The sequence below is a fragment of the Mobula birostris genome, chromosome 15, assembly GCF_030028105.1.
Source record: "Mobula birostris isolate sMobBir1 chromosome 15, sMobBir1.hap1, whole genome shotgun sequence".
Taxonomy (NCBI): Eukaryota; Metazoa; Chordata; class Chondrichthyes; order Myliobatiformes; family Myliobatidae; genus Mobula; species Mobula birostris.
In genome coordinates, this window is record NC_092384.1 from 5,257,907 (window position 1) to 5,276,993 (window position 19,087).

At 42.4% G+C, this 19,087-nt stretch overlaps 1 protein-coding gene across 9 annotated transcripts in view; it reads right to left on the bottom strand.

Moving 5' to 3' along the window:
* Positions 1–19,087, bottom strand: part of hydin (HYDIN axonemal central pair apparatus protein) — a 981,559-nt gene that overhangs the window by 374,983 nt on the left and 587,489 nt on the right. For all 9 annotated transcript variants that reach the window (XM_072279252.1, XM_072279251.1, XM_072279249.1 and 6 more), the window contains 3 exons: positions 18,056–18,205; positions 17,026–17,265; positions 4,618–4,819 (listed from right to left, as the gene is read on the bottom strand). In XM_072279252.1, coding sequence (XP_072135353.1) covers positions 4,618–4,819; positions 17,026–17,265; positions 18,056–18,205 — 592 coding nt within the window. The remainder of the gene's footprint in view (positions 1–4,617; positions 4,820–17,025; positions 17,266–18,055; positions 18,206–19,087) is intronic.

Below are 19,087 nucleotides of genomic sequence, written 5' to 3' on the forward strand. Positions count from 1 at the left end.
CCTTCATGAAACCATGCTGGCTTCGGCCTATCTTGTCATGCACCTCGAGGTATTTCATAACCTTGTCCTTGAGGATTGACTCCAATATCTTTCCAACTACTGATGTCAGACTAATAGGTCTGTAATTTTCTTTTTGCTGCCTCCTTCCTTTCTTAAATAACGGAAATACATTTGTGACCTTCCAGTCCTCCGGAACCATGCCAGAGTCTATTGATTCCTGGAAGATCATTTCCAATGCTTCCACAATCTCCAAAGCCACCTCCTTCAGAACCCTTGGGTGCACCTCATCCGGACTGGATGACTTATCTATTCTTAGTCCATTTAGCTTCCCAAGCACTTTCTCTCCAGTAATCTTGACTGTACCTAATTCTATTCCCTGATACCTCTGGCTACCAGGTATATTGCTCATGTCTTCCACTGTGAAGACTGATGCAAAATACTCATTCAGTTCCTCCGCCATCTCTTTGTTATCCATTATAATTTCTCCAGCATCATTTTCAATCGGTCTTGTATCTACCCTTGTCACTCTTTTGCTCTTCATATATTTAAAAAAACTCTTAGTATTCTTTTTTATGTTAATCGCCAACTTCCTTTCATAATTCATCTTTTCTTTCCTAATGACTTTCTTAGTTTCCTTCTGTAAGTTTTTAGAAGTCTTCCAGTCCTCATTTTTCCCACTAATTTTTGCTTCCTTGTACACCGTTTCTTTTGCTTTTATTTTTGCCTTAACCTCTCTCGTTAGCCACATTTGTGCCATTTTTCCATTCATGATTTTCTTTTTTCTTAGAATATATTTTTCCTGCATTTTCCTTATTTCTTGTAGGAATTTCATCCAATTCTGCTCTGCCATCCCTCCATTTAGCTTACTTTTTCAATCGACTTGGGCCAGTTCCTCTCTCCTACCACTGTAATTTCCCCTGTTCCACTGAAATATCGATACACCTGATACCAGCTTCTCCTTTTCAAGTTTGAAACTGAACTCAATCATATTATGATCACTACTTCCAAGGGGTTCCTTTACCTCCAGCTCCCTAATCGCCTTAGGTTCGTTACACAGCACCCGATCCAAAACAGCCGGTCCCCTGGTGGGCTTCTGGACAAGCTGCTCCAAAAAGCCATACTGTAGGCATTCTGCAAACTCCCTCTCCTGAGATCCATTACCTTCCTGACTTTCCCAGTCTACTTTCATATTAAAATCCCCCATAATTATCTTGACATTTTCCTTCTGACACGTTTTTTCTATTTCCAGCTGCAACTTGTAGTCCACATCCTGGCTGCTGTTTGGAGGCCTGTATATAACTGCTATTAGTGTCTTTTTACCCTTGCCATTTCTTAATTCTACCCACAAGGATTCTACCTCTTCTGATCCTATGTCCCTTCTTTCTATTGATTTGATATCGTTACTTACCATCAGGGCCACGCCACCCCCTTTACCTACCTTCCTATCCTTCCTGTACACTGTGTATCCTTGGATATTCAACTCCCAGTCACATCCATCATTTAGCCATGACTCAATGATGGCCATAATGTCATATCTTTTAACCTGCAGCTGTGCAGCAAGGCCATCCTCTTTATTTCTAATGCCGCGTGCATTTAAGTACTGTACACTTAGATCAGTATCTGTTGCCGATTTTGCTATATTTCTATTTTGCAGCAAATTATCCTGTATATTCACCGGCCTGTCCTTCTTGCCATCTTTGCTGCACAGTATTTTTGACTTATTTCTATTTTCCTCTTCCTCGACCCTAACATCTTGGTTTCCTTCCCCTTGCCAACTTAGTTTAAACCCTCCCTAACAGCTATATTAAACAATCCCGCCAGGATATTAGTACCTTTTGTGTTCAGGTGTAATCCATCTTTTTTGTATAAGTCATACCTTCCCCAAAATAGATCCCAATGATTCAAGAATTTGAAGCCCTGCCCCCTGCACCAGTTACTTAGCCACACACTCATCTGCTTAATTCTGCTATTCTTACCATCACTAACGTGCAGCTCAGGCAGCAATCCTGATATTATTACTCTGGAGGTCCGGCTTTTCAATTTTCTTCCTAGCTCCCAGTAATCTTTCTTCAGAACCTCCTCTTTTTTTCTGTCTATGTCATTGGTACCAGCATGTACCAAGACTTCCGGCTGCTCGTCCTCTCTCCTCAGAATACTCTGGACTCAATCTGAGACATCCCATACCTTGGCACCAGGGAGGCAACTCACCATCCGGATATCCTTGTCCGGCTCGCAGAATCTCTTGTCCGTCCCCCTTACGATAGAATCCCCTATAACTACCACATTTCTTCTTGCTCTCTTGATTTCGGTGCTGGGCAGAATGCCAGAGTCTCGATCACTGTGGTCCTCCTCTGTCAGGTCTGCCTCTTTGACAGTATCCAAAACGATATATCGATTTCTGAGGGGGACTGTCACAGGGGTGCTATCCACTACCTCTCTATAGGTAGTATCTATCACCTCCTCACTTTCCCTAATTAGCCGAAGGTCATCAATTTCCATCTCCAGTCCTTAACACGGTCCTTCAGGAGCCTCATCTCAGTGCACCTGGTGCAGATGTAATCCTTGGGGAGGCTGGGAGTCTCCCAGGGTCCCCACATCTGGCACTCCAAGCACAACACTAATCCTAGATGCATACCTCTAATGTTACTGTTTGTACTAAATACCAAAAAACTGTAACTTACTCCGTTACTATGAGACTCAACGGTCACAGGAAGCCTCTTCCCATCTTGGCTAGACCCGACGCAGACTGGGAGACCGTTTCGCTGAACACCTACGCTTTGTCCGCCAGAGAAAGCAGGATCTCCCAGCGGCCACAAATTTTAGTTCCACGTCCCATTCCCATTCTGACATGTCTATCCGCGGCCTCCTCTACTGTAAGGATGAAGCCACACTCAGGTTGGAGGAACAACACCTTATATTCCGTCTGGGTAGCCTCCAACCTGATGGAATGAACACTGACTTCTCTAACTTCTGTTAATGCCCCACCTCCCCCTGGTACCCCATCCGTTATTTATTTATTTATTTATTATTAACTTTTTTTTCTCTCTCTCCCCTTTTTCTCCCTGTCCCTCTCACTGTACTCCTTTCCCATCCTCTGGGCTTCCCCCCTCCCCCTTTCTTTCTCCCTAGGTCCCATGATCATCTCCCTTCTCCAGCCTCATATCCCTTTGGCCAATCACCTGTCCAGCTCTTAGCTCCATCCCTCCCCCTCCTGTCTTCTCTTATCATTTTGGATCTCCCCCTTCCCTTCCCACTTTCAAATCTCTTACTATCTCTTCTTTCAGTTAGTCCTGATGGACGGTCTCGGCCCGAAATGTCGACTGTACCTCTTTCTGTAGATGCTGCCTGGCCTGCTGCGTTCACCAGTATTTTTTTGTGTATGAAATTCCAACATCTGCAGATTTCCTCGTGTTTCCTTTGATTCTATTGTGTTTCTTGGAGTTACAGTGCATGCTCGCAAGACAATGAATCTCAAGGGTTGTATATGGTGACATATTTAATTTTATGATAACTCTACTTTGAACTCTGAAATAAAGAATGCTCCACATACTTTGTGACGAGGCAGTTTTCCCCCGTCCTCAAGTGGTTCACTTTGCAGATTTGAATGCAGTCAAAGGAGAAGTTGTTCAATATAATATTGCATTGGGCTGAATTGAAAGTGCCATGCTGGAGGGGAACTGCCCTACTATTTGTCCACAGAGAAAACAGAGAGCCCAGTCGGATGGAGTTGAGAGGGGTTGGATGTTAACATACTGGCAGGTGTTAGCTATATTATGGATAAACGTAGAAGGAACAAGTGAACTCAAGCTAAGATAGGAAGAAACGTGATGGGGAATATGAAACAATTGATCTGTCTCAGTATCACAACACTACCAACACCCTCCTGCATCTGTACCATGCCTTTAGAACAGCACAACATCCCTTGGCATTTTATGGTATTGGTTTATACACCATTTAGCGAAAAGCTTTTGCATTGCATGTCATCCAGGCAAGTCATTCCATACATAAGGACATCAAGGTAGTAAAAAGACGACAAAATGCACAATATAGTGTTGCAGCTACAGAGAAAATGTAGTGCAGGTAAACAAATAAAATGCAAGAACCACAATGAGGTAGATTGGGAGATCAGGAACCTGTTATTAACAAATGACAATTCTGTTCTGAAAGCATTAGGATACAGACTGTTGTGAGCCTGGTTGTATGTGTTCTCTATCTTTTGTATTTTCTGCCTTATGGGAGAGCAGAGAAGAGGGAATGTCTGGGGTAGGAGGAATTCTTGATTATGTTGACTTAATAGGGGCATGAGCAGTGAAAGTTTAACACCGCACTTTATTAGGAGATAAATCAAGGCTGGTGATCCAAAACTTGATCAGAAAGTTTCAATAGGGCAATTCTAAAGAGAATAGCTTGTGCATTTTAAATCAAAAATTCTGGAGCTTATTAACTAGTTTATAAGCACCCAAAGCATTGGTATTAAGGATAAAGTCACACAATGTGAATGTGCATGTGCTAGGTGTCGACCAAGTAAGAATGTTCACATCATTAAGATGCATTTCCATATCGATGGTAGCTTTTTTGAAGATGAGTAAAGCATGTTCTTTCCTTCTGAGCACCTACCATTTTCCCCTTCAGTGGCCTCCTGGATTTCCCTCTTTGCTTGATCCTGTGCCTGGGTTTCCCTCTTTGCTTGTTCCTGTGCTTGGATTTCCATTTGCTCTTTATAGTAATCAAGTAATTCCATTGGAAGCTTCTCGCCTGGTTGTCTAGGCGGCAGCAACAGTGTATTAAGTGAACTATAGCCTTTCATCATCCTCAGAACCTTTCAGTGGAAAGACAAGCCAGAGAATTCAATGTTATAAGGTGTTTTATAAGAAAGACAAGCTGCACTTAGTACAGAAAATGGTGGCAACACTCAGCAGGCCAGACATCATCAGCCAGAAGAGAAATAGGGTTAACATAGCAGATTTCCAGCACCTGTATCTTTCTAATTTTCATATTAAAAATACATTTGTTTCATCTGAGGAGAAGCTGTATGCAGTTGGAAGAAGTGAAGCAGAACACATTTTACTGGATTACCAGTCTCACATCTTATTTTTGCCTGTTATCAGTCACCACTTCCCTTGTACCAGTTTTCTATCATTCCTTTAATCATTAGGAAAACTCTTTCTTCAATTATCTTTTTTCATTTGAATAATCACAGCATATGCGCGCGTGCACGCACACACACACAGACACACACGCACACACACACAGACACACACACACGCACACACACACAGACACACACACACACACACACACACACACACACACACATACACACACACACACACACATATGCTATGCTGGTTCAGAGTTGCTAATTCAAAAGTGAATAATAGAGCTTCACACAAAGTGTAGGAGGAACTCAGCAAGTCCGGCAGCAACTACGAAGGAAAATTTCAGTCAACATTTCAGGTTGAGATCCTTCGTTTGGACTCGAGCTCTAACTCTTGTCATTACTAAACTCCCTGATTTCACCCTCTCCAAAGTGGAATGTTCTGTCCTCAGTAGAGCATCATCTTTGTTCCCCTGCACCAGACCTCAACAAGTTCTGTGCTTTCATGATGTCAAAATTTTCTTCTGTTGCCTCAGTGCCTACTTCTTCAGCAAATATTCAGCCACCGCCACATCAATAACCCCTTCTCCCACATCAAACCCTCTGGCCTTCTGCCCTTTCTGGCTTCTTACATTTCTAACTAGATTGGGATATCAACTATCTAGACCACCACTCTCCTCACCCAGTCCAACCTCAAACCCGCTGAACACACTGCTCTACACTCTTCACACAAATCCCAGCCTCACCAGTAAACCTGCAGATAAGCCTAGTGCCACTGCAGAAGCTACACAGCAGCTCTTCTTACCTAACCCTGCAAGGATCATCAGGCCACTGTCTCCCTGAACATTACCTACCTCATCACCTCTGGAAATCTCTCCTCTACACCATCCAACCAGATTGTCCCCCAACCCCACACTGTCTACCTCTACTTCCTGGCTGAAAACAGTCCAAATGAAGGGTCTCAACTTCAAACGTCCATTTCCTTCCACAGATGCTTCCTGACCCGAGGAGTTCCTCCAGTGTTTTGTGTGTTACTTCAGAACAAAGGAGCTTGGCTACGATTCTTCCTGTTATGAATCCCTCCCTCAAACTTCATAACAAAATCCAACATCCCTACTTTGTGTGTAAGGGGTTCTTCTTTTATGTTACTGCGAAGGCTAACAAAATGGCTTCTTTGTCATGTTATAATAAAAATGGCTTTTCTGTAATAATAACTGCGATGTAAGGAGTTCTCTCTTTCTCTCTGCTTGTTTGGGTTATATTATTGATAAGAGAAGAAACGAACCAATTGGGATAGATGTTATTCTTTCTTGTGTGTCTGTAAGCTATTGTTTTTCGTAGGTTTTGGGTCAGAAGGCAGATGAGGGGCAGAGAGAGGAGACACGATGCTGTAAGTTGGGCGACAGGACGGACCCCGAGTGGGAGTCCAAGGCCCAGGGTTTTCGGGAGGAGACGGAGATGGACTCGTGTGGAGCATCTGGTCGACCGCTGTGGTTGGTCCCAGGCAGCGGGTCGAGGGGGTCGGAGGGGATCGAATGGTGGAAAGGAGACTCCGTTACTTGAGCTCCAACTGTTGTGCACGAAGTGGTTGAATTTTGATAAGTTTGGCACCTTTTACTTTCCTTTTATGTTTTATCTCTATTAATTACATAGTTCCAATAAGATCTATAAAGTGTAATCATTTACTCGCATATGGTGTATTGTCTGTTATTTGGCGTGGTGGGGTACATCACACAGCATCCACACAAACTTAATTATCCAGTTTGGTGGGGCTGAAGGCTGCTCCCCCTAGCAGAAAGCGAGCTGAGCGAGCCTGAGGCCTACCGGGGGCTACATGTGCTATTCTGCGGAGATTTACCCAAAATAAAGATTACAGGATAATGCACAGGCAAAGCTTCATGCCGGTATTCAGGTGCTCCTGATAGCGAATGGTCAGCAAGATTTTCCAATAACAATTAAGAATATTTCTAACAGCTAAAATAATTGTTGGCATCTATATGGGCTATAGTTTTGACATTATTTCCAATAAGTACAGTATTTTCTATTATGTAGCCTAACGTCATTACAGTCAGTACTACACTAGCGCTGAGAAAATGCAATTTCCAATGGTTTACTGATAGATTCAGGTCATATTTCAAACTGAAATTTCTGGCACACAAAAATGCCTGTGTAAATGAGCAGATACATCATAATTTATGATAGGAAATAAAATGCAATGAGTATAAAATTGTCATAAATTGCAATCACTGTTCCAAGAAAGCAACAGCATGTTTGGAATTTCCTTGCCTGTGCAACAGCAGTTACCATCAATGTTTTACCACACCTTCTGCAGTCTGCAACCTTCTCCCATGCAATTATCATGTCACCTGAATCACGTGAGACTCCCTCACTAAATTATACTGAAAATCTAATTTATTGCATTAGGTCTAAATGAGTTTTTAATGGTATACCAAGCCATAATTATTTCTTTTAAAAATTTCTGGCTCTAACTAAATTAATATTTGCATATTGAAATTAACTTGCATCAATATTCCAAAGTACAAAGGATAGAAGATGAAAAACAATTACATAAATGTTCTATCATGGAGTGGCACTTTTTGTGTGCTATGATTAAATTTCAATGAAAAGTTATTCAGTATGAGAAGTTACTGTGAGCTCCGTTATCCTTGATTTTCCAGATAAAACTAAACATACGGAATAGTGTCTGGAATAAGCTATCTGGCCCGATAGCTCTTGCTCTGTCATTTCATAAGATTGAGCCTACTTTGACTCAGACATCAATTCTGCATTCCTATGCGCACCATTAACCTTTCACTTCCTTGCTTATCAAGAATTGATCTTCTTATACAGTGCAATTAGGAAATCGGACTTTCAAACAAATGTCTGTTAGCCCATCAGGAATCACCTCTTTAAAGGGCCTTTACAATTTAAAAAAAATTAAAAACACATTTTCAAAAATGGATATTTAGTTTCTATCTTAATTAAATCATTATTTAAAACTCTGTATAGTACTTAAAAGGCAATCTTTTGACTGTATGGTATGCTGCCTGTGGAAATTTGTTCCTGATATTAACTATTGATCTAGCAAGTACTGAGAGTAGGAATCACTTTAACCTGTCACCTGAATGCACCAGGTATCAAGAAAAGGAGAAAGGTTGCTTGGTGATTGTGAGTAGCTCTCTGTGAGGCTGATAATAAGTCTTGCTGCTTCACTATTAATGGCAAATTCAGAGCCTGAGTTGGCAATGGGTGGCAGCCAGTCAATTTGGAGAAAGGTAATTTAATGGGGAGGGTTTTCATTTGAGGTCACTCTTAACCCTAGATACTGTATACGTAAATGCAATAAACTGATCTGTCTCTCACAAGACCATGATAAGAGCAGGAGTAAGCCACCAAACCCCTCAAACCCGTTATGTCATTCAGTACCAGGCACCATCTCCTTACTGTGCCACTTGCCCACAGCTGTTAATTCCCTAGTCATTCAAAATGTATCCAAAATACCTCCAGTGACCTGATCTTCACAATACTTCCAGATAGAGAATTCTAGAGAATTATCACCCTCTGTGAGAAGAAATCCCTACGCATCTCAGTTTTGACTGCCACTTATTCTCTCTTTAGGATTCTCCAAATAGTGGCAACTGGTCCCCAAAGCAATAAAATCTAAAATGCTGGAAATCCAAGCAACACGCACAAAATGCTGTTGGAACTCAGCCGGCCAGGCAGCAACTATAGAAAAGAGTAAACAATCGACGTTTCAGGCTGAGGCCCTGTCATCAGATCCCGACCAGGGGCCTTGGCTCGAAACGTTGACTGGTTACTCTTTCCCATTGATGCTGCCTGGCCTCTTGAGTTCCTCCAGCATTTTGAGTAAGAAAATTTTCCCCATCTTCCCTGAACACCCCATCCCGCCTCTTTTTCTGGCACCACCAACTCTCTTCCCTCCTCTGATCCCAGCTCTAATCTTTACCATGTCTTCACCATTCCCTTCGACCTTCCCCTCACTGAGCAGAACGTTTTGTCCTCAGTAAAGGCTTCAATTTTGTCCCCCTTCACCCACAGCTCATTAACTTCCATGCCTGCCATGACATCAAGCTCTTCTTCTGTCAGTTCCCTTTCTTTGGCAAGAATCAAACACCCAGAATGGATGCCCCTCCCCCCCCACCCCCCCCACTTCTCCTGTCTTCAACTCTCTTCCTCTTCTTGGACACCCCGCTCTGGTTTTCTTCTGCTCTGGATCTTTTCATCTCCGATTGCCAATGAGACACCAATTGTCTGGAATACAGCATCCCTCTCTCCTCCTCAAACCTTAACCCCTCTGAACACACTGCAATCCATACTTTCCGCACCAATCCCAAGCATACTATCAAAATCGCAGACAAAGTGGGTGTGGTTGTAGTGTGGCGCACTGAGTTCTACCTTGCTGAGGCCAGGCAGCAACTCTCAGACACCTCATCATACCTACCCCTTGAGGAGAATCCTACTCCAGACCATTAGAAAACTTCCTTTTACACGATCACAGATGTCATTAACTCTGGAGATCTCCCATCCACGGCCACCAAACTCATAGTTCCCTCACCATGCACTGCTCGCTTCTACCTCTTACCCAAGATCCACAAACCGGACTGTCAGGGTAGGTCTGTTATCTCTGCCTGCTCTTGCCCCACTGAACTCGTATCCTCTTACCAGTATTCCATTCTATCCACCTTGGTTCAGTTCCTTCTCGGATACATCCGTAACACTTCTAATGCTCTCGATCTCCTCAGTAACTTTCAATTCCCTGCCCTGACCACCTCACTTCACCGTGGATTTCCAGTCCCTATAAATTTCTGTTCCTCATCAACAAGGCCTCAAGACTCTCCGCTTCTTCCTTGACAAAAGAACCAACCAATCCCCCTCCACCACCACACTCCCAAGTCTGGCAGAACTGGTCCTCGTCTTCAACAATTTTTCCTTCAGCTCCTCCTACCTTCTTCAAACTCAAGGGATAGCCACAGGCCGCCACATGGGCCCCAGCTATGCCTGCTTCTTTGTTGGCTGTGTAGAACAGTCCATGTTCTAAGCCGTCCCCGATAATACTCCCCAGCTGTTCCTCTACTACACCAATGACTGCATAGGGGGACAAAATCAAAAAGGGTGAATACAGGACTGAAGGTGAAAAAGGATCTAGTGCTTTCTTAGTGTATATGATGAATAAACTCTGCTCAAGCTTTCAGCCAGGTACAAGTATCAAGTTTAACCAACCTTTCGATAACAAACTATGTCGTGGGATGAAGGTGTTATATTTGAATGTGTATGGTATACTGAATAAGGTAGATAAATGTAACACAGTTATAGATTGGCATGTTTGACATTGTGGGGAATCACTGAATGGTGACTGAAAGAAGATTATAGCTGGGAGGGTACACATTGTATTCAAAGGAGAGGCAGGTAGGCAGAGGGGCTGGAGTGGCTCTGTTGCTAAAAAAAATGAAATCTAATCATTAGAAAAAGGTGTTGAATCGCTGTGGATAGAGCTAAGGAACTGCAAGGGTGAAAAGTCTCTGATGGGAGTTATGTACAGACTCACAAACAGTAGTAAAGATGTGGTCTACAAACTACAATGGAAGATACAACACACAAGCCATGGGGGCAATGTTACAATAGTCATGGGGGATTTCAAATGCAGCTATTCTGAACTGGGTGCTGTGCAATGAACCAGAATTGATTAGAGAGCTGAAGGTAAAGGAACCCTTAGGGATCAGTGATCATAATACAATAGAATTCACCCTGAAGCTTGAGAAGGAGAAGCAGAAGTCAGATATATGAGCATTACAGTGAAGTAAAGGTAATTGCAGAAGCTTAAGGGAGGAACTAGCCAAAACTGATTGGAAATGAACACTGGCAGAGATGACGGCAGAGCAGCAATGGCTGGAATTTCTGGGAGCAATTTGAAAGGTGTAGAAGATATACATTCCAAAGAGGAAGAAGTATTCTAAAGCCAGGATGACACTATCATGACTAACAAGAGAAGTCAAAGCCAACATAAAAGTCAAAGAAAGGGCACATCATAGAGCAAAAGTTAGTGGGAAGTTAGAGAACTGGGAAGCTTTTTGAAAACCAACAGAGGGCAACGAAAAAAATCATAATGAAGGAAAAGATGAAATATGAAGATAAGCTAGCTAATAATATCAAAGAGCATACCAAAAGCTTCTTTAGATATATAAAGCTTAAAAAAGAGGTGAGAGTAGGCAATGGACTGCTGGAAAATGATGCTGGAGAGGTAGCAATGGTGGACAAACTGAATAAGCATTTTCCATCAGTCTTCACTGTGAAAGACACCAACAGTATGCTGGAAGTTTGAGAGTTTCACGGAAAAGAACATTGTGAAGTTGCCATCACTTGAGAGAAGGTTCTTGGTAAACTGAAAGGTCTGAAGGTAGATAAGTCACCTGGACCAAGGATCTGAAAGAGGTAGCTGAAGAGATTGTGGATGCATTAGTAATGATCTTTCAAGAATCAATTCATTCTGACATAAAAATGAAGAAATCTACAGCATATTTCAGGCCCTGAAACTTGAGAAACTGCCTAGAATTTCCCTACTGCATAGCCCTCAGCTCCATGTACCTATCTAAGAGTCTCTTAAAAGACCCTATTGTAACTGCCTCCAGCACCACTGCTAGCAGTACCTTCCAAGCACCCACCACTCTCTGTGCAAAAAACTTACCTCTGACTTCCCCTTATACCTACTTCCAAGCACCTCGAAACTATGCCTCCTCGTGTCAGCCATTTTAGCCCTGGGAAAACACAATCAATGCCTCATCATCTTATACACCTCTATCAGGTCACCTCTCATCCTCTATCGCTCCAAGGAGAAAATGCCCAGTACATTCAACCTATTCTCATAAGCCATGCTCTCCAATCCAAGCAACAATCTTGTAAATCTCCTTTGCACTGTCTCTATATTATCCACATCCTTCCTGTAGCGAGGTGACCAGAATTGAACACAATACTCCAACTGGGTCTAACTACAGTCTTATATAGCCGTAACATTACTTCCCGGCTCTTGACCTCAATCTCATGGTTGATGAAGGCCAACGCGCCTTACGCCTTCTTAACAATACTGGCAATATGCGCAGCCGCTTTGAGTGTCCTATGGACATGGTCCCCAAGATCTCGCTGATCCTCCACACTGCCAAGAGTCTTACCATTAATATTATATTCTGTCTTCAAATTTGACCTACTGAAATTAATCATTTCTCAGCCCAGTTCTGCATCCTATCGAAGTTGCACTGTAACCCCTGACAACTCTCCAGATTATCCACAACACCCCCAACATTTCTGTCATCAGCAAACTTAATAACCCACCCTTCTACTTCCTCAACCAGGTTATTTATAAGAGTCACAAAGAGGAGGGGTCCCAGAACAGATCCTTGCGTAACACTACTGGTCACCGACCTCCATACAGGATACAAACCATCTACAACCACCTTTTGTCTTCTGTTGGCAAGCTAGTTCTGGATCCACAAAGCAAGGTTTCAATACTTTCTGAATGAGTCTTGCATGAGAAACCTTATCAAATGCCTTACTGAAATCGATATACACTACATCCACTGCTCTACATTAATCAATGTGTTTTGTTACATCCTCAAAGAATTAAATCAGGTTCGTAAGGCATGACCTGCCCTTGACAAAGCCATGTTAACTATCCCTAATCAGATTATGCCTCTCCAAATGCTCATAAATCTTGCCTCTCAGGATCTTCTCCAACAACTTGCCCACCACTGAAGTAAGACTCACCAGTCTATAATTTCCTGAGTTATCTCTACTCCCTTTCTTGAACAGTAGAACAATGTTTGCAACCTTCCAATCCTTTGGTACTTCTCCTGTCTCTATTGATGATGCAAAGATCATCGCCAGAGACTCAGTAATCTCCTCCATCGCTTCCCACAGTAGCCTGGGGTATATCTCATCCAGTCCCAGCAACTTATTGAACTAAACACCTTTCAAAAGCTCCAGCACATCCTCTTTCTTAATGTCTATACATTCAAGAGTTTCAGCCCACTAAGTCATCCCGATAATTGCCAAAGTCCTTTTCACTGGTGAATACTGAAGCAAAGTATTCATTAAGTACCTCCACGACCTCCTCCAGCTCCATGCACCTGTTTCACTATTGCTCCCGATTGGTCCTATTCTCACAAGGCTCATCCTCTTACCCAATTTCCCTTGGGATCAATAAAGTATGTCTATCTATTTATCTATCTTGCTCTTCACGTACTTGCAGAATGCCTTGTGATTTTCCTTAATCCTGCTCACCAAGGCCTTCTTATGTCCCTACTAGCTGTACTAATTTCATTCTTCAGATCCTTCCTGTCAAACTTGTAATTTTCTAGAGCTCTAAGAGTACCTAGTTTCTGGAACCTGTTGTAAAATTTTCTTTTCCTCTTAACTAGATTTTTTTACATCCTTTGTACACCATGGTTCTTTTACCCTTTCCCTGCCTCAATGGAACATAGTACCCATGCAGAACACCATGCAAATCTTCCCTGGACATTTGCCATGTTTCTGCCGTGGGAGATGCCAGTCGATATCAGGAAAGTTAAAATCACCCATCACAACAACCCTACTATTATTGCACTTTTCCAGGAACTTCCTCCCTATCTGCTCTTTGATGTCTCTGTTACTATTGGGGGGTCTATAAAAAACACACAGTGGAGTTATTTCCCCTTCCTGTTTCTGACTTCCACCCACACTGATTCAGTGGACAATCCCTCCATGACTTCCTCCTTTTCTGCAGCCATGATATTATCCCTAATTAGCAATGCCACGGCCCACCACTTTTGCCTCCCTCCCTGTCCTTTTGGAAACATCTAAAGCCCGACACACTCAGCAGCCATTCCTGCCCCTGAGACATCCAAGTCTCCGTAATGGTCACAACGTCATAGTTTAACGGATTGATCCACACTCTAAGTTCATCCACCTTGCTTATGATACCCCTTGCATTAAAATAGACACTTCTCAAACCATCTGTCTGAGTGCATCTTTGCTCTATCATCTGCTTATCCTTCCTCACAAACACCCTAGAAGATGTCTCTACTTGTGTGCCAACTACCCCATCCTCTGCTTCTTCACTTCAGTTCCCAAACCCCTGCAAATCTAGTTTGAAACCTCCACAACAGCAAGCCTCCTTCCCAGGATACTGATTCCCCTCCAATACACGTGCAACCCATCCCACTTGTACTGGTCACCCCTTCCCCAGAAAAGGACTTTTATGCACAACAGACTCTGGAGTTTACAAAGAATGGTGCCAAAAACAAAAAAACATCCAGTGAGTGGCTGTTCTGTGAGTGAAAACATCTTGTTAAATCCACTCATAGGATGTTTTTTTTTATTTTTGGTGCCATTCTTTGCAGACTCCAGAGTCTGTTGTGCGTAAAAATCCCAGATCATCAGCAGTTTGTCATTGAGCCTACTAAAGGATTGGTTATACTCTATTGGGTGTTATGTAATGAACTGGATTGATTACGGAGCTTAAGGTAAAAGAACCCTTAAGAGGCAGTGATCACAACATGAGTGAATTCAACTTGAACTTTGATAGGGAGAAAGTAAAGTCTGACATAGCAGTATTTCAGTGGAGTAAAGAAAATTACAGTGGTATGAGGGGAGTTGGCCAAAGTAAATTGGAAGGAAATGCTGGCAGTGATGACAGCAGAGCAGTAACAGTGTGAGTTTCTGGGGAAAGAATGAGGAAGGTGCAGGATAGATGTATTCCAAAAACAAAGAAGCACTCAAGTGGCAAAATAGTACAACCGTGGCTGACAGGGGAAGTCAAATCTAATGTAAAAGCAAAAGAGAAGGCATACAACAACACAAAAATTAGTGGGAAGACAGAAGATTGGAAAGCTTTTAAAACTTTATAAAAAGCAACTAAAGGAATCGTTAGGAGGGAAAGATGAAATATGAAAGCAAGCTAGCAAGCAATATCAAAGTGGATATGAAAAGCTTTTTCAAGTATATAAAAAATAAAAGCGAGATGAGAGTGGATATAGGACTGCTAGAAAATAAGGCCAGGAAAATAATAAGGGGGGACAAGGAGATGGAAGATAAACTAAATGAGTATTTTGCATCAGTCTTCATTGTGGAAGACACTAACAGAGTGCCAGTTGTTGAAGGATGTGAGGTAAGAGAAGTGAGTGCAGTTACTATTACAAGAGAGAAGGTGCTCCAAAAGCTGTCACCCAGACTAGTTGAACTGCACCATAAGGTTCTGAAAGAGTTAGCGTTAGAGATTGTGGTGGCATTAGTAATGATCTTTCAAGAATCATTGGACTCTGGCATGGTTCCAGAGAACAGGAAAATTGAAAATGTCACTCCACTCTTTAGGAAAGGAGGAAGACAGCAGAAAAAGAAATTATAGACCAGTTAGCCTGACTCAGTGGTTGAGAAGATGTTGGCGTTAATTGTTAAGGATGAGATAACGGAGTACTTGGTAACACAGGACAGGACAAGATAGGACAAAGTCACCATGGTTTCCTTAAGGGAAAATCTTGTCTGGTAAACCTGTCAGAATTCTTTGAGGAGATTACAAGTAAGATAGATAAAGGAGATGCAGTGGATGATGCCACACATGAGGCTGCTTACCAAGTTAAGAGCCCTTGGTATTACAGGAAAGTTACTGGCATGGTTAGAGCATTAGCTGATAGGCAGGACGCAGCAAGTGGGGATAAAAGGATCCTTGTCTGGTTGGCTGCCAGTGACTAGTGATGTTCCGCAGGGTTCAGTGTTGGGAGTGGTGTCCATTTAAAACAGTGATGTGAAGAAATTTCTTTCGCCAGAGGGTGGTGAATTTGTGGAATCTATTACCACAGGCAGCAGTGGAGGCCAGGTCATTGGGTGTATTTAAGACAGAGGTTGATAGGTTTTTGATTGGACACAGTAACAAAGGTTACGGGGAGTAGGCCAAGGAGTGGGGCTGAGGAGGGTGGAAAGGACCAGCCATGATTGAATAGCAGAACAGACTCAATGGGCCAAATGGTCTAAATCTGCTCTTAGGTCTTATGGTCTTATGGCTTTATCACGTTCCCCATGGTCCCCTCCTCCTTTTCTTTCTTCTGTGGTTCACTCCAATCAAACTCCTTCTTCTCCAGCTCTTGATCTCCCCCACACCCCCCCACCTGCTTTCACCTATCACTTTCCAGCTAGCCCCCTTCTCCACCCTCCATCTTTTTATTCTGGTGTCTTCCCCCTCTTCATTCCTTCTCAGTCCTGAAGAAGAGTCTTGACCTGAAACGTCAACTGTTTATTCATTTCCTGGATGCTGCCTGACCTGCTGAGTTCCTCCAGCACCTTCTTTTCTGTGTATTGCCTTTATTCTCAACATTTATCCTGTTATGCCTCCTAACAATCTTATATGTTTCAATAAAACTACCCCACATCCATTTTGCTTTGTTCCCAAATTTGCTTTAACAGTTACAATTCTATTACATTTCAACTCCGCTATGTAAAAGCACTGCCAGACAAGTGAAGAAAAAATTTGATCTTAATAAGATACTAAACAGTGCCATAGTATTGAAATGGGCTGTCCAGTGTTGCAAAGAAAAGTGTGCTAAACCAACTAGCCTTGGTGAAGCGCAACATCTCTGTGCCAAGATAGAGAAAAATCGTCGTTGATTACCTGAGAATATGAGTAGAGAGTCATGGATGGGCTGAGGATCACAATTTTTCGATTCTGGTTGAATCTGAGGCTAAGGGTCTGGTTGAGCCTGGAAATTTATGAGTTCGCTCAGATTGGTGCTTGGAGTTTGGGTTGAGTGGTGAATGTATGTGATGGAACAAAAATTAGGGTGACTATAAATGACGGGCAATTCATTCTGCCAGTGTAACACTTGAGCACAGAAAATCTACAGATCTGTCTCTGAGCAGTTATGAGCCTGACAAATATCTCCACAGACCTTTTCCTCCTCCAGGTACCGCTCATCAAATTCCACAGAATAGAATTCAATCGGGAAGCTACAGGGGTTCTTCACAATCACCGTCCCCTCCGTTTCTGCACTGTATGGTAAAACTGGGCCCAGTTCCAGCACAGTGGTAGAAAAGTCTAGGTGAGGTTCCAGCCCTTGACCGCAGGCCATGATCAGCACCCGGTTACCACTCTGTGCCAAGTTCAACACCAGTCGATGGTTATAAAGTTTCTGTTAATTCAAAAAAACCAGTCTTGGTCAAATCTCATCTTGTTATCATCAGGGATAATTAGCTGCATTGGCATTAAAAAAAGACTGTTAATAATCACACTGGTATGAAAATAAAATAAGATAATCTGTGTAACAGGGAAACAAAATGTTTAAGATATAAAAGGGCTTTTAAAGAAGAATTTGGGAAATATAGCTTCCAAAAGCTGCAGATTTAGAAACCAGAATAGACAGGTCTAAGATCTTTGGCAAACGTACCTAAAAAGAATATTTTGTGCACAGAGTGATTATAAGCTGGTATCCACTGCTTAGGAGGGTGGTGGGAGCAATGTCAGTAGTTATTTTCAGAATGAATTAGTGATACCACAGGCAAAATGTTGTGAACCAGGCAAAAGGAAAAAGCTATTTGATCAAAACAAGCCAAAGACCTCAAATGCAGAATGACCATGTAAAAAAAAGGTGTGTCATAGTCGAACAATCTAGTAGAATGTTTCTCACCATCCATATTTCCCATATAGGGCAGTAGATAGCTCACTAGATAGATTTCATCTGGCCTGCTTCAGTCCTGAATATCTAGGACAGTCAGAGCTTTGAGCACCAAAGTGTTCATAGAGTCAGGAAAAATACAGAACAGAAATAGGCCCTTCAGTACGTAGAGTCTGCATCCATCTCTAAGTACCCATCTCTCTCCGTTGTAAGATGTCTTGGCATGTGAAAAGTCTGTGCTCAGTGGTTGCCCTGTGATCAGAAATAGTAGCTGGGACATGATTCTTCCCTTCCTTGAGAAACTCACCTCCTCTGTAGGTGTGAATGTCACTTGCACATTGACTCTCTCACCAGCATTGATCATACCGCAAGGAGGCAACATGACAAACACATAGGATGGCGGCTTTAACTCTTTCAGTCGTTTGGATCGCAAGTGCAGGGGAACATGCTTATCAAGCTATTTAAATCAAAAACAGTAAAGCAGTATTAATAATGTGACTTGCAATAATAAAGTTCAAAGTAAATTAACTAACAAAGTACATATATGTCACCAACTTGGGCTTCAACCAGTGTGCAAATGACAACAAACTGTGCCAATACAAAAAGAAAGAAATAATAAAGAATAATAAATAAACAGGCAATGAATATTGAGAATATGACGTGAAGTGTCCTTGAAAGTGAGTCCACAGGTTGTGGGATCATTTCAGTGATGGGACAAGTGAAGTTGACTGAATTTATCCCCTTTGGTTCAAGAGCCTGATGGTTGAGGGGTAATTGCCTGATGGTGCGAGTCCTGAGGCTCGTGAACCTTCTTTCAGATGGCTGCAGTAAGAAGGGAGTCTGAAGAGCGTTGTAGGTACACCCACACCTCAAGGACTGCAGTAGTTCAAGAAGGGAGCTCAATATCACCTTCTCGAGGACAATTAACCATTGGCTCAGCTGTGAAGCCCATACCCTTGAATGAATAAATAAACATTTTAAGACTTGGACTAACATAAGAGGACATAAGTTCCAATACTACCATGGCAGGTGGGGAGCTTAAATTCAGTTAATCAAAAAAGCTGGAATTTTTTTTTTAATATAATTTGTTTCTTTAGTGATGACAATGAAACCATTGGATTGCCAATTCAATCTCATCACTAATTCCTTCTGGGAATGAAACCAGCTGCCTTAACCCCACTCTCCTGCATATGACTGCAGGCCTACAACAATGTGGCTGACCTTACGATGATGTGCAATGATATAGCCAGCCACTGAGCTATCAAAAACTGCTACGTTAAATCACAACAGGATTGCAATAGACTGAACTATTCAGTGCTAATCTATCTTAATCAACCTC